Source organism: Sarcophilus harrisii, chromosome 6, assembly GCF_902635505.1.
Source record: "Sarcophilus harrisii chromosome 6, mSarHar1.11, whole genome shotgun sequence".
Taxonomy (NCBI): Eukaryota; Metazoa; Chordata; class Mammalia; order Dasyuromorphia; family Dasyuridae; genus Sarcophilus; species Sarcophilus harrisii.
Window position 1 is genome coordinate 27504212 of NC_045431.1, and position 22050 is coordinate 27526261.

Sequence of the window (22050 nt, forward strand, 5' to 3'; positions counted from 1 at the left end):
GCTTCCTGAAGAGGAAGTTATCGTGGAGTAGCCCCCGGACCCTCCCCTCCTGGGCCAGGGGGGTGAGGGGTGCCCCAGAGACGCTGAAGAGCATCCCTACTCTGACTCCTCCCCCTCCCCCTCCTCCCCCTTCCCCTTCCCCCTCCTCCCCGTCCTCCTCATCCTCCTCCTCCTTCTCCTTCTTCTCTTCCCCATCTTCCTCCCCCTCTTCTCCCTCATCCTCCTCTTCTTCCTCCTCCCCGCCCCCTTCCTTCTCCCTCTACGTCTCCCTTTCCTCCTTTTCCTCTTCTTCCTCCTCCCCCTCCCGTTGTCCCTCCCCCTCTCTCTCTTTTTCCTCCTCCTCTTCTTCCTCCTCCTCGGTCCCCCTCTTCCTGCACCTTCCCCCTCCCCTCTCCCCTCTCTTCCCTGTCCCCTCCGTCCCCTCCCCCTCCCCTCAGCCAGCGGAGCTGCCCGGGACGCTGGACCTTGGGTAAGTGCCTCCCTCCCCCTCGGGGGCTGGGACCCGCGGCGGGACTCTCTTCCTCGGGCAACGAAGCCCACGTGCGCGGACTTACCTCCACGCCCCGCCCCCTCCGGCCCGGGGGCTCCCGAGACCGACCGGTGGGGCGCGCGGAGCAACCCCCCCGGTGTGCGGGACCGTCCTAGCCCGGGACCGTCCTACCGCGGGACGCTCCGGGGGGGAGGGGGGGGGAGGGGGACCGGCACTGCTTAAGCCCTTGCTGTATGCCGCCTGGGCGTCTTCGGGAATGCTCTCTTTTTAATAAGTTCGAACTTTTTTGTGTAAAATAATGTCATTTCACCACTAATAAACGTAGCTTAACGTATTTCCTCCCCCTCCCGAAAGATCGAAGGGACCTAGCCCTCGCAGCGCGCTTGACGCGCGCTCGGAGTTTGTGTGCGCAATTTGGGGGCGAAAAACCTGCAGGGCGGTGGAAGCTGCCACGGGCCGCTATTTTTACCGCCCGCAGCTGTCAGGACCGCTTGTGGAGCAGACGCCTGCCCGCCGCAGGTTGTCTGACAACGGGAGAAGACCTAGTACGGCAGGTCTCGGGTCCGGGCGGTGTCGGGTGAACTTCGCTGTGGACGCGGAGAAGCCGGGTGTGGGGGCCAGGGCCCTGTAGCGGCGCGCGCCGGAGCTCGCCGTGGGACTAACGCGGGACTGGCGGAGGCAGCGAAGAGGTCCTTCTGACGCGCCTCGGCCCGACGAGGGGGTCGGGACGCTCCGGGCGGGCCGTGCTTTTGACGCGCGCGATGCATTCGTGTTTGAGGTGTGTGTGCTTCCCGGAGGCAGAGCGCCGCGGTTGTGTGCTTTAGGGGATATGAAGGATTTACTTCTAGAAGAGGGAAAAAGCCCAAGCAGCTTACGGTGTGAAGGTGTAGCCTCTTGCGGAATGCCTTTTCCCCTTGAACTTAAACCAGGACGTGCCTGCTGTGAGCTGTTTAGAAATTGGTATCAATAGTTGTTTTCCCAGAATGAACGTGTGTGTGTACGTGTTTGTCTTTTGTTTGGTATCCTTGGTTCTCTCTTTGTTAGTCTCCCCGTTCTCCTGGCCACCCTGCTCTGCCCCTCGCTCTGCAGGGATCCGAACCTCCCCCCACCTCCTAAAAGTGTACTGGGCGGCCTGTTTCCATGGGTGCAGGGAACAGGAGTTAAGGTTCGATCCCCTTGGTATCTTACTCAGTTTTCTTCTCTGCGCTTCCCCCTGCTTCCTGTAAAGTCGCAATTGAAAGAAATATTGCTGTAACTGGTTGACATATTCTTGAATCGTTGCTCTAAATCTTCTTTTTAAAAGAGTAGCTTTGATTGTCTCCCTAAGACTTTGTCCTTAGCTGCCTTCTTGAACTCTCCTAGGTGGTCACACCAACCTCTTGGCTTTCTCTTTCCCACTGTACATGGATGATTGCCATCACAATCTGGTCCCACTTACTGCCCAGCTCTATCCCGTGGTACTTCCCTTCACAAGCCATATGCTCTGGCCAAACCGGATCACCTCGCTGCTCAGTGTAGTTGTAACTTGTAAATTCTGTACCCGTAAAGTGGCCCTTTCTTAGGCTTCGTAATGCCCCCGCACATATGGATAGATCCATATGCTTGTATGGATGTATGTGTGTATATATATATATCTGCCTATTGAAATCTTTCCCGACCTAGCAAGTCTTCTCCATGAAAACTTCCCTGAGCTCTCTAGCTAGAAGTAATCCTTCACTCTTCAAATTTCTCAGAATACTGCTTGTTTCATGTACTTGCTCCTGGCCTAACATATTTCTGTTTCATTTATTTGTGTGTCCTGACCTTCCCGCCCAATAAATTGTGAGCTCTTTGAAAACAAGAACTATGTCCGCTTTTCCTCTTTCTGCCTGGATCGGAGCGCAGTGAGTGTTTGTTGACTTCAACATCAAAATGCGTGTTTTATTCTGAGAAAAATTCTTTTTAATATTCCACATTACTTTTACGTTAAGAAAGCTTACAAAGGAGGAGGAGGCTCTGGTAGAGATAGAGGTGCCCTTTGCAGGGAATCTTGAAGAGATACAATTGACAAGGCGGAATTTTAACTGTTAAAGTTGTTGTGTAAATGACTTTTGCAGATTCAAGACCTCAATAAAATATCATCTTGAAGACATTCGGCTACAGGCAGTAAACATTTATTAAGTGCCTGCTGTGTTCCAGACATTGTGGTAAGCAGTGGAGATATAAAAAGAGGCAAAAGAACAGGATGATCTTGATCTAATAACAAGCAAGGATGGCAGCCCTTAACTTTGTAGGAGCTTGTTGGCCTTTTTTTAATTTTTAAAGTATTCATTTTATAAAGTACTTCAAAACTTCAAAGAATCTGTGATTGTTATGGGTATTTCTATCAATAGCATAGATTATAACTACCTATTTACACCACCTCCATTGTGGCTTTTATCCACATCCACCTGTATAAATCTTCCATAGAGGGATCTTTCTACATGCTAAAGATTTTTTCTAGATTTCTAACATTCCTTGGTTGTCACTGCAAAATTCATTCAGACTTTATCTTTTAAACTTGCTTTACAAACACAGATTTTCTGTCTCACTTTTAGTGAACAAGTTATTGTTGTTAATATGCTGCATTTATTTACAGTGACTACATCTCTTAATTACCCTTGGAATACCCACGATTTTGTTTTGAAATTGTGTTGTTCTCCAGTTCATCACCATACAGCATCATCAGAAAACTGTTATTAAAAATGTTTTTGCATTAGTGAGCAGCTTGGGATCCTTGTAAGCATTGAAGTTTACAAATGCAACCCAATTCTTTGTCCCAGTCAGTTCATGGTTCTGTCTAGCTCATTGCCAGCTTGAAGTCCCTATTCACTGGTAACACTGATCATCTAGTTGCATTTGTAGACATTTTTCATACCTTCCCTCCCTTTTCCTTTCCTTCCTTTCCCTCCTTCCTTCCTTAGCTGGCCTCGTTGCCTTCTTAGAGAACTTGGTGGCCCTTAAGTCCCAAGGGTGAATACTTTATTATCTTTAGCCCCACTGTCCACCAACAGCAGGGACTGTAGGCATAGACCGCCATACCCAGCCATACCCTTGCCTTTTCTGTTCACACTGTTCAGACTGAATGCTTAAGTCCTTGTGGTTTTTATTAAGGAGTTTGGGAGTATTCTGGGAATTAATGAATAACTTCAGTGTCATTTGCCAATAGGCCTATCTGCAGGATTCCTCTTTCACGTAGACTCTCTACTACATACAGACATATATTTGGAAAGCATATAGCTCCTTATTTTATGTCTCATATGATCCCAATAAGGTAATTTTTGTACAGCATTATCTCTGTCTGATCTGTCGCATCTTGTAAATCAGTCTCCAGATATTTTCAAGTGCCTACTATGTTCAAGGTACAGTTGAACAAAGGCAAAAAATGCAACAGCCCTCAAGAAACTGACTTTTCCATTGGAAGAGATGACAGGTACAAAATATAAGACAAATGCAAAGTAAGTTTTTGGTATAGAGGGTACTGACAGCTGCGGGGAATCAGGAAAGGCTAAAGCCTTTGAAGAAAGTCCTTGAGCAGAGTTTTGAAAGAAATAGGATGTCTGCGAGTTAGAGCTGAAGAGGGAGAGCATTCCAGTTAAAGCAGCCAGAGCCTGGTGGGGAGATGGGAGATGTAGTGTGGGAACAGCAAGATGGACTGGATAGTAGGAAGACTTGAGGGAGCGAAGCCTCTTGCAGTCGTCCAAATGAGAGGACGAGAGCCCAATGCGGATGGTGACTGTGTGCAAAGAAAAATGACTGAGATTTTGCAATGGATGGTGAGGTTGTTTAAGGAAAAGTAAGCAATCAAGGATAGCACCAATATCATGGAAAGGAGATACTTTGTTAGAGGAGAGCCTTTAAAGTTCACTTTATTGTATTGAGCAATTTTTTTTAATGATCAATAAACAGTAAATATGGTATATTTTGTGTACCTTTTTCTCAGCCATGTAACACTGAAGATGTGATCTGTTATAATAATAATCATTGACAAAAAGATGCCTTTTCTCTTCATATTTGCTTCAGAGATACCCTAAATTTCTGTGTAAACCCATTCTCAAGAAGTTTTTGGAAAAGTAAGAAAGGAGACATGTAGGTCAGTAGTTATTTATGTTCCATTGCCTTCTGAGGGTACTGTTACCATGCTGGATTCTTTTCAAATCATTTGGTATCTTATTTTCTTTCACATATCTTGAGACTTGATCCCTTGATGCTTTCCGAGTTATGTCACCTCTAATATGGGTTTATTCTACTTGTGGTTGGTCCAATCTATTCATCCTATTTTTTATTCCTTCTTAGCACCACAATTGTCACTTCTCCAGACAGATAGATGGACAGACAGACAAACACACACACACACACACACACACATCTCACAATGGAGATTGATATTTGAGTCCAAATATATCAATAGTTAGAGTGTGTTACTGATGTTTTAGATAATTTAATTTTCTGTCTTTTTTCCTGTTCTTGTTCATATTTTATGTTTAAATGTTCTTGAGTTAATCTAGCTAAATTAGGTCTCACACTAAACTTTATAAACTTCATTATTTCTTGATGACATCAGGAGATGATGCAGCTGCTCATTTTTTTTTTAAAGGTTCTGGAATAGTTTATATTCTGCTGCCTTGTTTGTCCTTCATTCTCAAAGAGTTTCATGACATCCAGGAAGTGACACCATGACATGCAACTGAATTCAGCTATTAAGGCAAAGAATCTCCTTCACATTGTCAAAAAATAAAACTAAACTAAATAAGTAAACAAATAAATCTGGGAAGGGAAGCCCCTCAGCATTTCTGGCCAAAGCAAAAATGATTGTTATTAACATTCAGTCTGAGTCATTCTGGACCCAAACAATGACCAAATGGAGCTTGGCCTGGGACCATTGATGGCCAATGAGAATCCGAGTTCTTTTAAGGTCTGGTCCTTAAGAAAGAAATCTAGCCAGTAAACCCCAGATGACTTGGGAAGGTTCAAAGATTAAAAAAAAGCATCTGTAGAGAAGGGTATGATATCCATTGAGAACAGAGGGAGGGAAATGTGTGGTATATAACCCACCCAATAAATCTCAGAGATCTCTCAAGGTGTAAAGAGAAAGTTTTATTCATTTCTCATGAGAAGCGGGTATCACCCCCACCATACAAGAGGTGGAAGTAAGGCTCGAACACAGGTAGCAAGGGCAATATATGTTCTCTGATGCAACATTAACCCCCTCCCCTCATTGACTGAGAATGTGACCTTACATTCTAAACTCCAAAGGTACAGCAGATGGGGAAGCAACACATAAATTCCAATTTAAACAAAAACATACCTTTTGCTGACCCTGAGACGTGTGCTCTCAATGTATGGGCTGGGTAGATAAGAGGTAGGTCAGTCTGTTCTATACCTTCCCAGAATTGTTCTGTCCACTCATATTCTGGGAATTATTTGCCCGGGAGGAAAGGCAGAGGAAAACAAGAACATGAACCCATATGTTGGTAAATTTATAGTTTTATTGAAGAAATATCAAATGTTTTCCATTCAGAAATAAAGGGAGGGAGGGAGAAGGGAAATATTTTGTGAAACACAAGAAATTTGTTGTGGCTTGTTTTTCCTGTTTAGAACATTGATTTGTTGGGTTGGACATTTTTTAATGTCAGTGTTTTATTATTGGTTTTAATAGAATTAGAAAACATTTAAAATGATGATGTTTAGAACCAAGAATTATTATTATTTTTTTTTTTTTGAGGAAGTCGAGGTTAAGTGACTTGCCCATGGTCACACAGCTAGGAAGTGTTAAGTGTCTGAAGTCAGATTTGAACTCAAGTCCTCCTGACTTCAGGGCTGGTGCTCTGATTGTGCCATCTAGCTGCCCCTCAAGAATTAATTTTCTTCTTTTTAATTTTTTTATTTACAAGATATATGCATAGGTAATTTTTCAGCATTGGCAGTTGCGAATCCTTTTGTTCCAACTTTTTCCCTCCTTCCCCCCCACCCCTTACCCCAGATGGCAGGTTGACCAATACATGTTAAATGTTAAAGTATAACTTAAATACAATATATGTATACATGTCCAAACAGTTATTTTGCTGTATAAAAAGAGTCGGACTTTGAAATAGTGTACAATTAGCCTGTGAAGGAAATCAAAAATGCAGGCGGATAAAAATAGAGGGATTGGGAATTCTATGTAATGGTTCATAGTCATCTCCCAGAGTTCTTTCTCTGGGCGTAGCTGGTTCAGTTCATTACTGCTCTATTGGTACTGATTTGGTTCATCTCATTGCTGGAGATGGCCACGTCCATCACAACTGATCATTGCATAGTATTGTTGTTGAAGTAAATAATGATCTCCTGGCCCTGCTCATTTCACTCAGCATCAGTTCGTGTAAGTCTCTCCAGGCCTTTCTGAAATCATCCTGTTGGTCATTTCTTACCGAACAATAATTTTCCATAATATTCATATTCCACAATTTATTCAGCCATTTTCCAATTGATGAGTAGCCACTCAGTTTCCAGTTTCTGTGAAGAATTAATTTTCAAAGGAAAATGTGACTCTTCCCATAAGAGATATTCTGGCACCTTTTAGATTAAAACAAATTATCTGAAATCAGTTGTCCAAGCTTTCCACATGACATCTGCAATGCTAATGAGTTCTGTGATTTTGGGTAATGTCTCATTTCAAAACATGATCTACGGGAGCTTCCATTATTTCTTCAATATCTTAGTCATCTCAGGAAAAACATTAAATCTGCAACAATTCCCAAGTCTGCCACTTGAAAGATTGGGGTTTCTAGATTCTTGTTAATAGCCACAATTGTCTTGCTGGTTTTTTAAGCATTGGGTTGATCTAGCTAAATTAGGTTCCAGATACTTCCACCATGATATACAGGCCTGATAATACATTTCATGAGTCAGTCAGATGCAGATACAAAATACATTTTCAAACCCTAGAGGAAATACTGTCAGGGTTACAGATAGATGATTAGGGCTAATTCTGTGCTTAGCTAGAAAGTCATTTTCTTTTAGAAATTAATAATTGGACAATGGCTCTCCCTGGAGTATCTATTCAAAGAACTTTCTAATTATCTTGTTATTTATTGATTGGCAGAGCAGGGCTCTCATTATCCATATGTATCAAGGGACTTTCACCTTCAGCAACGAAGTGTAAAGACTGGGAAATTTAGATAATCTGTCTATTCACGATTGATACTGATGATTTCTTTTAACATAGCCTAGTCACCTGAGGACAAAGCAGCCAATAGGAATTCTGGGGGTATTCTGATTCTTGGCTGGTAGGTCATAATGGGCAATTTAAGGAGGACCCCTTTGCTCAGCTGAACAACTCAAGATGGCCTCAATGCTTGCGCTTGTGGAACATCCATCTACTGTTACGGCTAAGTAAATTTATTTTAGTTAACTGCTGAATGACTTAACAAGTATCTCATTTTGTTCTGATAGTGAAACTAAACTATCAGGAGACTGGCCCGAGTCAGGCTCAGCTCAAAATAGTTTTTGTGAATATAAATGAGATTCCATTTGCAAGCTTCAAAATGCGAAATAAGTGCCAGTTTTTATCATTATTGCCTTTATTTTTGGTGTAGGGAACTCCTAATTAAGTACGTATTCTTTTACCAATGGATGTTGGCACCTCCTCAGCAAATTTATATCTTAGAAAACTGACTCATTCTAAGAGGTTAATGGCTTGCCCAAAATCATAGGTCTAGTGGGTGACAGGAGTAGTGTTTAAAGCCTGATCTTTGCTAAAGCCTAATTTAGTATTCCCGGGAAAGGGAAGTCTTGATGTAAGGAAGTAAATCTCAGATCTGGTATTGACAGGCTTTGTAAGCAAAGTAAATAAAACTGTACTCAGATGATGAAAATGTTGTCGTAGTCATCATAATCATTCTTACCATTTTTCAATGGGGTTCAAATGGAGATAATCCAGGGATGAGCCAAGACTTGCTATTATTGTTTCATGTTTCTTATTCTGTAGATTATTATAAAGTGGGTAAATATGTTGGGAATAATTTCTCAATTTGCAGTGAATATTTGAGATTTTTGGTAGCTTAGTTTCATTTCTTATTTTGTCTAATCTAGGTTTAGGGATGAGGTTATTTTTCATGATGTTCATGATTGGTCTTCAAAATGAAATGGAGTTAGATACCTTTGACCAAAAGTCACCTGTAACATAAGATATTTCAAAGTTTGTTATGCTATAATATTGACACATAAGGAAAACATATCTTCAGTCCATTTCAGTTGCACCTGTGGGCTTTCTCCTTTAAATGGTGAGTGCTATCTGCACTGAAGCATTTCATTCCTAGCAGGTAGAATATTGGTATTTATGATTTGCTTTCGTGTTTTGGGAGCATAGTAGGTGATTACAAATTGCATGTTTGTTAATTGATTGTGACGCCAGAACACAAGGGTACGACTACTTCTTTTCCTGTCTCCTGTATCCGCTGATCATTATTAAGGTTTCTCATAGGGCCAGTTTGTAACCTTGTGCTGCCCTGCCTTCCTCTGACGAAAGTATCACAAAAATTGGAGGGCTAACGTAATCAGTGGTCTTGTCAGAATCCAGTAGCATCTTGGATAGGTCTTCACAACTGCCATAGCGGTTTGAGTATATACATGAAGTGTCTCCTGCCAGTCATCATCCTAGTTGGTATTCCCTTACCTTGATTTTTGACATTGCCCTCTCACTCCTCATAGTAGGAATGATAGATTTGACTTTGAGGAAGCTGCTATTACTATCCATTAAATTTTAACCACAGGGCTTGAATGATAACGATAATTCAAAGTAAGCATGTATATTATATTTTTTCACAATTATCCAAGATGTCTACCTTTTCCTTATGAACTAAAAATCTCAGCTATGATTAATTGATGATGCCTTCATTTAGAGGTTATATATGTTTGGGTAGAAAATAAATAATTCAGAGAAAAATAAAATGTTCTTTCACTTTTTTTCTTGGAAGATAGGCCCATATTATCTGTATGGAAGATCAGAAAACAAAGACGTTATCTACTTCTGCTCCCTCTTCTAGAATATTGGTATTCCTTCATTGTTTATACTTTTCTAAAAATTTAAAGTTCATCAGAATTTCAAAAGCCAATTGGGATAGGAGGGTCAAACAGACACAAATGGTTGTAATTAACAGCAACACTTCTTTTTTAGGACTAGATTATTTATTTTCCAGTTAGTTTTTAATCTCTTTGCATTGTCCATTACTGAATGTAATTTTCATTGCATTTTCATTTGAAAAGGATGCATTAACTTTTTCTGCTTTTCTGCATTTGGTTGGGAGGTTTTTATGTCTTAATATATGGTCATTTTTATGTATGTGGTATGTACTGCCACAAAAAAGGCATATTCTTTTCTATTCTGTTAAATTTTTTGCAGAATTGATCATATCTAATTTTTTTCAGAATTTTATTCACTTAACTTCTTTCTTGTTTATTTTTTGGTTAGCTTTATGTAGTTCTGAGAGGGGAAAGTTGAGGATCTCCCACCAGTAGGGTTTTAGTATCTATTTCTAGTAACTTATTCAACTTCTCCTTCAGAAATTTAGATGCTATACCATTTGGTACATATATGTTTAATATTGATATGACTTCATTGTCTGTGTTGCCTTTCAGCAAGATATAATTTCCTTCTTTATCTCTATCAAGTAGATATATTTTTTATTTTTCTGAGAGATTATGATTGCTATCCCTGCTTTCTTTGCTTTAACTGAAGCATAATAGACTGTACCTCAGCCCCTTACCTTACTCCATATGTATCTCTTCACTTAAAATGTGTTTTTTGTAAATAAATATTGTTGGATTTTGGTTTTTAATCTATTTCTGCTATCTGCTTCTATTTAAGGGGTAAGTTTAGTTCATTCACATTTATAGTTGTGAACAGTAACTGTATTTCTCTTCCTGGTATTTTCACTTCTTTATCCCCTTCCCCTTTTCAGGCGACCCTTTCCCTCATCCCAAGTGCTTTCCTTGTGTTTACTGCCTTCCCCATATACCCTCCCTTTTACCAGTCCCCCCCATCCCCTTTTGCTTCCTTATAGGATAAGGCAGATTTCTATATCCAACTGAATGTGTTATGTTACTGCCTTTTTGAGACAATGTTAAAGAGAATAAGGTTCTAAGCTTTGCCTGCCACCCTACCTCTTATATTCTCTTCCATTATAATTATGTAGGATAATTTACCCCATTCCATCTCCCCCTTCCTTCTTTTAGTGCAATTTTCTTTCTCACCCTTCGGTTTGTTTTAGGGAGTATCAATGTCACTTTATACCCACACTCTCTATCAACATATATTGCTTCTAATTACTTTTATAGTTATTAAGTTGAGATACAAATATTATCTTGCTCTATATAAAGAAATAGTTTAACCTTATTGAATTTTTCATGCTTCCTCATTTCTTTTTTACCTTTTTTGTTTCCCTTGAGTCTTGACTTTAAAGGTCAAATTTTTATTCCATCCTGATCTTTTAATTAGAAATTCATGAAAGTTCTCTATTTTGTTAAATATCCATTTTTTCCCCCTGAAAGATTATACTCAGTTTTGCTAGGCAAGTAATTTTTGGTTGTAATCCTAACTCCTTTGGCTTCTGGTATATCATATTCCAACCCCTCCAGCTTTAAGGTGCCAAATCCTATGGAATCCTGACTATATGCAGCTCCATGATATTTGAATTGTTTCTTGTTTGCTGCTTGCAGTGCATTCTACTTGATCTATGAGCTTTGGAATTTGGCTGTGATGTTCCTGGAAGTTTTCTATTTGGGAATCTCTTTCAGACAGTGATTAGTGGAGTGTTTGAATTTCTATTTTGCCCTCTGGTTCTAATATATCAGGGCAGTTTTTCTTTGATGATTTCTTGAAAGATGTTGTCCAGTTCCTTTTTTTTTTTTTTTTAATTATGCCTTTCAGGTATCTAATAATTCTTATGTTAACACTTCCAGATTTGTTTTCTAAGTTGTCCAGTTCCTTTTTTTTTTTTTTTAATTATGCCTTTCAGGTATCTAATAATTCTTATGTTAACACTTCCAGATTTGTTTTCTAAGTCACTTATTTTCCAATGAGAAATTTCACATTCTCTTTTTAACTTTTTTGATTTTGTTTTACCATATCTTGATGTCTCATAGAGTCATTAGCTTACAGTTGTCCGATTCTAATTGTTAAGGATCATTTTCTTCAGTGAGCTTTCATACTTTTTCCATGTGGCCAGTTCTATTTGTTATGGAATTATTTTCCTCAATAAATTTCTGTATAATTTTCCCCATGCTATTGACTTTTTAAAAATGATTCTCTCACATTACTCTAATTTCTTTTTCCAATTTTTCTTCTACTTCTCTAATTTGTTTTTTAAAAATCATTTTAAGCTCTTCCAGGAGTTCTTCTGGGACCTAAGATCAAATCACATTTTTCTTTTTACATTGCAGCCATTTTGACAATATTATCCTTTTCTAAATTTGTGCTTTTATCCTATCACTACAGTAATTTTTTATGGTGGTTGTTTTTTGCTCATTTTTTTTCTTGCTTTTTGTGTGTCTTGGTGTTTTTATGCTTTTTGGGCTGGGACTCTGGCTTGGATTTCAGGGCTTAGTTAGCTACATGCTGTCTCTGGAGCACAAGTTGCTGTTCTGGTTTATGCTGGGAGACATATATGACCTCTCCATCGACCTGCCTGCAGTGGGAGGGCCTTGCTGCTAGGTTGCTAGGAAACAGGACCCCTCTGCTGGTAAGCCCCCAGGGTGGGGTCTCACTGTAGGCCCCTCCCTAAGGCAGATCGGCTTTGGGGTGAAGCCCTCCCTCTTGGCTTGGGATGGGGACACTGGGGTGGGACCCGGCTGTGCTGCATAGACTGCCCTTTTGCCCAGGCTAGCTGCTGCCGCTGTTTCTGGACCCCACTCCCCTTCCACCCCACCCCACAAGATAGACCTTTCCTGCCAGGCTGGTAATTTGCTTCCCTGCTCCTAGACCAGTATTGAGGAGGGTTTTTTTAGTTCTTTGGAGTGGACTCTGTGAGGGTTTCAGAGGGTTTCTTCACTCTGCCATCTTGGCACTGGGACTCCCTAATGGTTAAGTTTTTAAAATAAACATTATAACTAATATTATATCACACTAACAGTCAGCTAAACTCAAGTTAAATGAACCAGGTTTGGTCCCAGAGAATAGATGATGAAACATACTTTTGTCATTAGAGGTGTGGGAGACTCTGAGGATAGGATTTTTCATACAATGTCAGAGATGGTTATTTGTCTTTTGGTTTTTCTTAAGTATTCAGTAATGAGATATTATAGGGAAATGACAAATGGGGAATTAATTCAATTGAAACTTTTAGAGTGGTGCTTAAAGTGTGAATGCAGAATTTTCAGTGTAAGAACTGACTTTGCCACTTTTCTGAGGTTTTACAGCTATTTGAAATTAATGAGGTATGGATCGTGGCAGGAATATGGGTTGGTCTCCTAGTTCTCCAAAACACCAAGTTAGGGCGGGTTCGCTACACAAAAGGCTGTGATAAGAAAAGGCACTTTATTAAAGAGAGAAAGATACTAAGATGTTCTCTTAGTGGGCAATGTCAAAGAATTGCAAAGAGACATTTTCTCAGGGCTTACTTATATACAGAAACGAAACAATTTGGGCTTTGCATCAGAAAGGAACATACTTGAGATAGGGTGTGAGAAAAGAGTCTTTCCCAGGGAATTTAGATTTAGCATCCAAAAGGTGCATAATGTGTGGGAAGAGAGTCTTTCCCAGGGAATATAGGTTTTGCATCCAAAAGGTGCATATGGGAAGAGAGTCTTTCCCAGGGAATGCAGATGCTCTTCTGGACGTCCTCATCAAAATCAAACAAGGAACAGGAATCTGATCTGGTATCCTTTCCACAATGCTGTAACTTTAGGGGAGAGTAATTTTGGATTCATTTTGCTTTTAAAAAACGTTTAAAGCAAGTATTCTTGCATGTTTGAGTGTATTGCTAGAGTAACTATATGGGGTTTGTTGCATATAATTGCTATTTGGCAGTATCACTGCTTTTCACCAGCTTAAATGGCAGTGCTTGCCACTAGTCATTCTCCTGTCCAATAGACCACTAGTGTGGATATTCCTTGGGGCTCTTTCCTGGGCCCTCTTCTGTCTCCCTACGGTGTCAGTTTCCCTCCTGACCTGCAATTCTATATTGTTGACTTGGCTCTAGATGAGCAAATGATCTCATTGTGATTCTTAGTTGTTTTAGTGTCAAATGTTAAAACAACCTATTGTTGGATTGTGGATTCCTAATCCATTCTGCTATTCTCTTCCTCTTTGTGGTTGATGTGAGAAAACAAAGTTATGTCCTCCTAGTGGAGGGAAACTGGGAGTAGTTAAGAGGAGGGGAACAGGGACCTCCTGAAACCAATTGGAAGTAGGTAAAGCTGGTCAGGAGTTGTGTTATAAAAAAGGCAAAAGCAGGACAAGGTATCACTTGGATAGAATGCTTGGGCTTAATTGCTTCATAAATGTGAACTTTTCCTCCCCAGAAGGTGATAAGGCTCTTAGGCAGCAGGAGGGGGGACCCCCACCACCAGGGAGATGACGGGGCTTTGTTAGGCCGAGCTCTGACTCTTATAAAGGTTGGGGCTCCCTCTGAGTTTCACATCCACTTCTTGCTGCAACCGCTCAGAGCCTAAATTGCACCACTCCCTGAGCGGGGTCATTTCTCCCTTATTTGGGGTCAGAGGATCCCTACATATCCCTGAATTTACAGGTTTGGACTCACAAGAGGGGAACGGGGGATGGGGGGTGGGGGAGAGAAGGACGGAAAGGGAGAATGGGAGGAAGGTGAGGGGGGAGGAGGGGAAAGCATATATTATAATATCTCATACATAATGGTATTATAGTTTATCCTTTTCCCATTCTGTTGTGATTATTTTTTCCCCTCAATGCTTCTTCCTCTTTTCTTTTTCTTCTTCTCCTTAGTCTCTCCTCCTGCGTTTCAGTTACGAAAAATTAAAAGTTCACTTTCTTCTTCCTTCCTCTATAGTAGTTGCTTTCTTTTATCCTGCTATCTCTTTCCCCTTCTCTAACACTTAAAAGCAGAATCAATTTAATCCCTGGACTACTGTTTACTGATTTAGTAATTCCCTCAGTTCCTTTAAAGACATTCGAGTTTTAAAGGGATACTTGTTTCTTCTCCCCCTTTTAGAATCTTAGCCCTGCACCATCAACTCTTTACATTTACTAAAATAAACTTATCTTTCTAAGTTTCTCTAGACACTTGTGTTTTGAATTTAAAAATTCTTATTCAACTTTGGTCTTTTTCTTTTAATGTCTGAAAATCCTTTATTCCAGTAAAGGTACCTTTCTCCTGCAACATTATATTCGTCTTGTATATTGTACGCCAAGGCTTCCTCTTATTTGTAGTAATTGTATCTGGTCTTGTGTGATACTGATCATGAATTGTCAGTATTTAAAATTTCTTCTTTCTGGGTACTTGACAGTATTTTTTTTTTGTCTCTGAATTTTGTCTATAATATTCCTGGGGTTTTTCCTTTTAGGATATGAATTAAGGCATTCTATAATTTGTATTCTGGTTCTAATAAACATATATAGTTTTCCCGTATGATTTCCTAAAATACAGTGTTGAGGCAATGGTTTGCTAGTAAATAACTTTTTTGTGGAAGGTTAGAGGAAGAGGATATATGCAGGGGGGAAATGTGTATTTTTATGTTTAACTTGCATATTAACATTTTCTTTATCACTTTTTTAAGAGTCCAGAACTCAACAAAACAATAAATCAAGCCATGATTTGCAGAGTTTGCTAAATTCTGAGGTATAAATTCTCACACTGAAAATTTAACAATTGGTACTTCTAAGCCATGAGCTTAGCCAGTTTGAGCTGGTTCTACCTCATGATTGTATTTAGGGTTTGTTTGCTTTTAAATCATGGACTTTCAGGAGTCTGGTGATTCTTAAATGATCTTTCTTTGACCTATTTCCAGTTGTTTTGATATCAACTATTTAGTGTTCTATTGTTCAATCTTGTTCTGATATTTCTTGATGTCTCATACTCATTGATTTCTTTTTGGTCTATTCTAATATTCAACGACTTTTGTTTCTTGGGTAAGGTTTACCATTCTCCCTTTCAATCCTTTCCTTTTGAGTTAGTTTTTAATTTCATTTTTAAAATCCTTTGCTTCATTTCTTTTAGGCACTTATATAGACCTTGTGGAAAATTCATTCTCACTTTAAAGTCTTTGAGAGAGCCAAGTTCTAGAAAGCAGGGAAAAACTATGGTAATATAATCAAAAGATATCAATAAAAACTTATTTTAAAAAGAAAAAGAAATGTTATCAATCTAGATATTCTCCCAAAGAAGGCAAAATGAGGGATGGGAATAGTTATTGTGTATTAACACTGTCATGCAGGTTTGGAGGAAAGTGGAGAGTGGTGTTAATTCCATGGGTCTTTTTTGCTATAAAACACCCATCATAACACTTTGAACCTTCACAGTAACTTTAGATTTCTACTATCCAGTATGAGTAACATTAAAGTTGATAGAGTTTCTGGTAAGGGAACTCAAAACTGGACATAAGGAGGTTGATCCAGATTTCCTGGGGATATTGCATATCAGAGAAACACTAACTCAGGAAAGCCAAATCTAAAGGTTTTATCAAATTTGCTATAGTTCTCAAGGGGGAGCCAAATAGATTTGAGTTTGGCACTCTCTATAAGACTTAAACTATCTAGGTAATTGTACTTGTCTCTCATGGAGAGTGATTTCTTTTTCTAATAATGAATCATCCTCCAGATGAATGGCAGAATCCAAATCTAACTGGTTTTGGTTCAAGTCAGTAACATAGAATAAATGTTGTCTTGTGTGTGGTCCATGTGGCTACATGTGCCCACTACTTAGTACTATTTTGTTTATAATAATCCAGCACAAAGCCATGCATAAAGCCAAACTTAATAAAACACAAATTTGGAGGCTTTCATTTTGTCCTTTTGACTATGGTTATATCCCCAAAACTAAACATATTACAATAACAATCCAATGAATATAAGGAATATTTATGGATTTTAGCCATTTAAATTTTTGTTGAATTCTATTTTTCTTGTTAATGGCATTGGCAAGTTAGTTTTGATTAATTTTGCATAGATTGGAGTAATAGGCAAAGTAGGCTTGCTTAATAATATATGGAATCTTATTCATCCAACTTTTCATTATTTTATTTGCCTACCACTCAGGCATTAGAACTTCCATGAGTTTCAAGGATACTTCAGAAGACCATTTGTTTTTCATGTTACGCTACTGATGCTCTATAAGCTCTCAGTAAATAGCCATAACTATTTGGAGGGTTGCCAGAGAGGAGAAAACAATCACATGTATTTGTGGAACTTGGCCCAGGGTGAGCAGATGCCTTCTGTCTTTTGAGTCATCTGTTAGTCCTTATTTACAATAATTGTGTTAAACCTATTTTATTGTATGAGGTGTACTTTGCTGTGCTTATTTTTATTCTTTGGTTTTTAATTGTCCCAAATTTTGTCAGAGCATATATTCAAGAGTATATTTAGTTCACCCTATACTTATAGAATCTAAATAGAATTATGTGCTTTCTTACATTTCCTTTATTACATGACTGAAACTTGGGGTACTAGGTTTTTTATTACTCACATAGAAGGGGATTATATGGTGTTCTCTTCTTTTGTATAATATATGATGGTTCTCTGGGAGCAGGTTTCTTGGGGAGATTCTCTGGAGGGAGTCTTAATTTCAGTTCAGAGTAATAATCACTCCAAATGCAGTCAGCAGTTAAAATCCAATCTTTTATTGTCTCTTCCAAAACAGCCCGGTTCAGCCCTCTTTGTAGTGGCTAGAAACTGGAAACTGAGTGGATGCCCATCAGTTGGAGAATGGCTGAATAAATTGTGGTATATGAATATTATGGAATATTATTGTTCTGTAAGAAATGACCAACAGGATGATTTCAGAAAGGCCTGGAGAGACTTACACGAACTGATGCTGAGTGAAATGAGCAGGACCAGGAGATCATTATATACTTATATATTATATACAACAGTACTATATGATGACCAGTTCTGATGGCCCTGGCCACCCTCAGCAAGGAGATCAACTAAATCATTTCCAATGGAGTAGTAATGAACTGGACCAGCTACGCCCAGAGAAAGAACTCTGGATGATGTAAAACCATTACATTGAATTCCCAATCCCTATATTTTTGCCCACCTGCATTTTTGATTTCCTTTACAAGCTAATTGTACAATATTTCAGAGTCTGATTCTTTTTGTACAGCAAAATAACAGTTTGATCATGTAAAAAAAAATAGCCTGGTTAATTTTCTTAGAGGCCTCTCTCTGCTTGGTTCCAAGAGTTCTTGCAGCTTGTCTTTGTGCTCTTCCAGCTTCTGCCTCTAGCTCAACTCCGACTCCTGGCAATCTGCTGAACTGAATGTCTGACTGACTGAAGGAAGCTCTTTTTATGCTCTCTCAAAGGTTGACGACTCCTCTGAGAGTGGGATTATGGGAGGTGTGAATTCACAAAGTTACAATGTTAACTTTGTGAATCTCCCATACTTGTGAACTCCAATGTGTGAGCTCTAATGTGTGACCTCTAATGTGTAAACTCTTAAAGGTGCAAACCCAAGCACACAAGCATTGCTTCCATTAATTCCACTTAGTACCACCTTGTTTCAAGTTCTGGCCCATAACATCTCCTTGTAGGATCAGATCAATCATACTGAATGAACCATGCTAAATTAGATAATTACTGTCTCTATCAATTCTAATGACTTAACACTTTGTAAGGATTCCAACAGGGATTGTGCTAAAAAGGGCCACTGATACTAAAGACTTTTTTTAAAAAAAACTGAAAAGTCATTGTTTCACTGTAAGTTTTTTCTAATGACCTAAGTAGTGTCACGTTGTAATTTTTTGTAACTTTTCATTTTGGAGTTTGGCCAGACATGTTCATTTTTTCCTGAAAAACATGATTTTTTTTTTTAAAGAATGAAGCTGTGGTACAGTATTTTTAATTGTCATAATTTTTAGTTTTTCATATCAACTTGAATAAATACCCCTTTCTTTTCCTGTAGAATATATGAATTGTTCATCTTACAAGTTAGATTTTTCCCCTTTCCCTTTCTTAGATCTCTACCATTTTTTGAAATATGCTTTTTCAGGTAGGAAATGCACTGAATAGAGTGTAAGGAATGGTCAGGAAGACTAGAATTCAGTTTGACCTCAGATGCTTTGCAAGCTGTGTGACCCTGAGCAAGTCACTTAAGCACTGTTTATCTTGGTTTCCTCAACTGTAAAATGGGAATAATAACTGTCTGGAGGATTTGGTACCAACCTGAATCCTGATCATGGGTGAGGAGTGAAGAGGCAGGACTCACATAGATATCTGGTCAAACAGGAGTCCCTTTATTCCAGATTCTCTTAGCCTTATGTACTCTAATACATTTACATAACTATAGCACACTGTGCGCCTGATGGGCCACATAAACAACTTGCTATTATGTGCTGATGTCTCCTTGTCCTTTTAGTATAACTGCTTTAATTACAGCACAGGTTGTCAGCGCCCCCAACTTCTCAGGAGGGCTAAGACGCCCCCGGGGGAATGGGGAGCCAAACCAGACACTCAGCTGGGTTCCTTGGACTAAAGGGTCTTATACCTTGCCCAGGATTCCCCACTATCAAATAACAGCCCTCTACAAATAACAGCTCCTGTTTCCCAGGATGGTTGTGAGGATCAAATGAAATATTTGTGAAGTGCTTAGCATGTTGGACCCCTGGGCAAGCTGGGTCTTAAAAGAACAACTCTGAATTTGGGTGACCCAGAAACTCTTCCCCCCTTGCCTTTGTGTACCCAGAAACTAGCAGCTGTGAAATATTGTGCAAACCCTCCTTTCGCTTACTTCCCCCTTCCCTGTTTGCTATAACTCAACAGAACTAACACCTAAAAGCAGCAGCTATACAATGTCAGATAAGGGACTAGACTAACGGCAAGTTTGGCTTCCTTTACCTTCCACTTGCATACCCCCAATAGACCCTGCCTAACCCTGCCTTCCATTCCTCAGGGCCTTATGATTTGGGCAGAGCCCCTTACGGTCGTCAGCAGCAAACTCCATCTTAAGCCTCTAAAGGCTTCTGTTTGGTGGCTGGCAACATTTCAGAGACTCCAGTGGGATTGATGGCATTCTGCGTTGCCATCTGGAGACCTGCAGGCCTCAGAGGGGAGCCTTGGATGGGCGTGTCCTGTCCACCCCTAGAGAAACTGCCCCTGAGACATTCCAGGGGCCGGGGGTGGGGGAGTGGGGGAAGGGAAAACTAGGTTTGGCCACATTAAAGACTCACAGCCAACAGACCCCTAGTCGGCCTAAGTGGAGAAGCCACTGGGAAGCCTGGGAAGGAGGGTTAATTTGTCTGTCTGGTTGCTAGCATTCAGGTTCCCGTGTTGGACTGGACACAGTCATAAACGTCTGGACGGTATAGGTTGGGACGCCAACCATCACCTTGGTCAGGTTATTTTTTTGGTTTGTTAACTTTCACTATATGGGAAATGCAGCATCCAGAGTGGAACCTTCCCCTTGGTGATTTTCACAGTCACTTTTCAGTAATCTTTAAGCACCGTGACTATGGGATATCGTGAAAGAAAAATAAGTTTAAAACATTCTATCAGAATGAATGACCCACCTTCAGAGTGGGATGGCCATCAGAAGGTACTTAGGATAGGGGAATAGTACAGACAGTTCATCAGATTGTTACTGACGACCCAGGTCATCCTGACCAATGCCCATGATGTCTGGTTATAGGTAGTCTCTGAGCCCCCACCTTGGTTAAGGGCTCAGGCCATGAAAAACAGCATTTGCCTCCTGGTTGCTCAGTTATCAGGAAGGGAAAGGGAGGGCCATCGAGTGTCAAATATTCCAGGGAAGGAATCTTCTGAGAACTCCCTGGGTAAACCCCGACTTCCTCCCTCTTCATTTCCTTTAGCCCCCATCAGCCAGCCTCTGTTTGCCTCTCAATGGGCGGGTCCACAGGGAGGCTTCTCCGGACCAGGCAGCCACAGGGTTTTAAAAACTCTCCCACTCTGACTGATGAGGCTCTCCACCTGACCTTCTTCCTTTTTGTGCAGAACACTCTTACTGCTGCCTTGTCCAACATGTTGAGGGCTCCTCCTTGTAGCCCCTGATGAATTCTTATAAATTTGATTCAGTTCTCTCCATATTTTAGAAATGAGGCCTTTATCAGAACCCTTAAATGTAAAAAGGATTTCCCAATTTGTTGCTTCCCTTCTAGATCTTGTCTATGCTGGTTTTGTTTGTACGAAAACTTTTTAACTTAATATAATCAAAATTATCTATCTGGTGTTCAATTATGAATTCCAGTTCTTCTTTGGACACAAATTCCTTCTCCACAGATATGAGAGGTAAACTATCCTATGTTCTTCTGTTTTGTTTATAATATCACTCTTTGTGTCTAAATCACGAACCCAGTTAGATCTTGGTACGTGGTGTTAGGTGTGGGTCAAGCCCTAATTTCTGCCATACTAGTTTTCAAATTTCCCAGCAGTTTTTGTCAAAATACTGAGTTCTTATCCCAAAAGCTGGGGTCTTTGGGTTTGTCAAACACTAGACTGCTATAGTTTTGTCTATTTTATCCTGTGATTCTAACCTGTTCCACTGATTGACTTCTCTATTTCATAGCCAGTAGCAAATCCACCAATACGTCTAAATTGCTTTATGATTTGTTGGTGTCATTTTCATTTAATCTCTGTATTTATTTTCACTCTCTTCTATCTGCCTCAGTTCATACAGGTTGTTCCATATTTTTCTGAATTTATCATATCCATAATTTATTATAACAAATCTAATATATGACAGGCACCATGGTACTATTATCATAAGTATAATAACATTCTATTGTATTCAGACACCACAGTTTATTCAGTGATCCTCCAGAGTGCACTTAATATGTAAGACTTAGCTACAAGTTCCCAAAATATGATATTTACAAGGCAAGGAAACTCAATGCCATCAGCATGTGGGTACTTTTTTTTTCTGCTTTATTGTTAGCTATTTAGTTGTTATTGAAGAAGACGATTTTTAGGGGAACTTATTTTAATGTTCTCATTACTAAAGAGTCTCAGAAAAATGTTAAAATCAATGGAAGGATAAATAACTTCTTTTTTTAGTTATTTTATTTTGTGTGTGTGTGTGTGTGTGTGTGTGTGTGTGTTTGTATTATACCTTTTTATGTACAAAACATATGCATGGGTAATTTTTCAACATTAACTTTTGCAAAAACTTAAGTTTCAACTTTTCCCCTCCTTTCCTCCACCTCCTCCCCTAGATGGCAGGTAGTCCCATACATGTTAAATATGTTAAAGCGTATGTTAAATACAATATATGTATACATATTTATGCAGTTATCTTGTTGTACAAGAAAGATTGGATTTAGAAAGAAGGTAAAAATAATCTGTGAAGAAAAAACAAAAATGGAAGCAAACAATAACAGAAAGAGAGGAAATGTTATGTTGTGGTCCATACTCATTTCCCAG

The 22050-nt window shown here is 39.6% G+C and overlaps 1 protein-coding gene across 2 annotated transcripts in view; it reads left to right on the forward strand.

The window, feature by feature from the left end:
• Positions 1-270: 270 nt before the first annotated feature.
• The window catches only part of KLHL5 (kelch like family member 5), an 87701-nt gene continuing 65921 nt past the window's right edge, over positions 271-22050 (forward strand). Inside the window, exon 1 of one of the 2 annotated variants that reach the window (XM_031944265.1) lies at positions 271-469. Coding sequence is in view for 1 of the 2 variants with exons in the window: in XM_031944264.1 (XP_031800124.1) it covers positions 7833-7882 (50 nt within the window). In the remaining variant the exon portion in view is untranslated. Of the gene's footprint in view, positions 470-7042; positions 7883-22050 lie in introns of those variants that run through there. The other variant, XM_031944264.1, reaches the window with a different exon arrangement.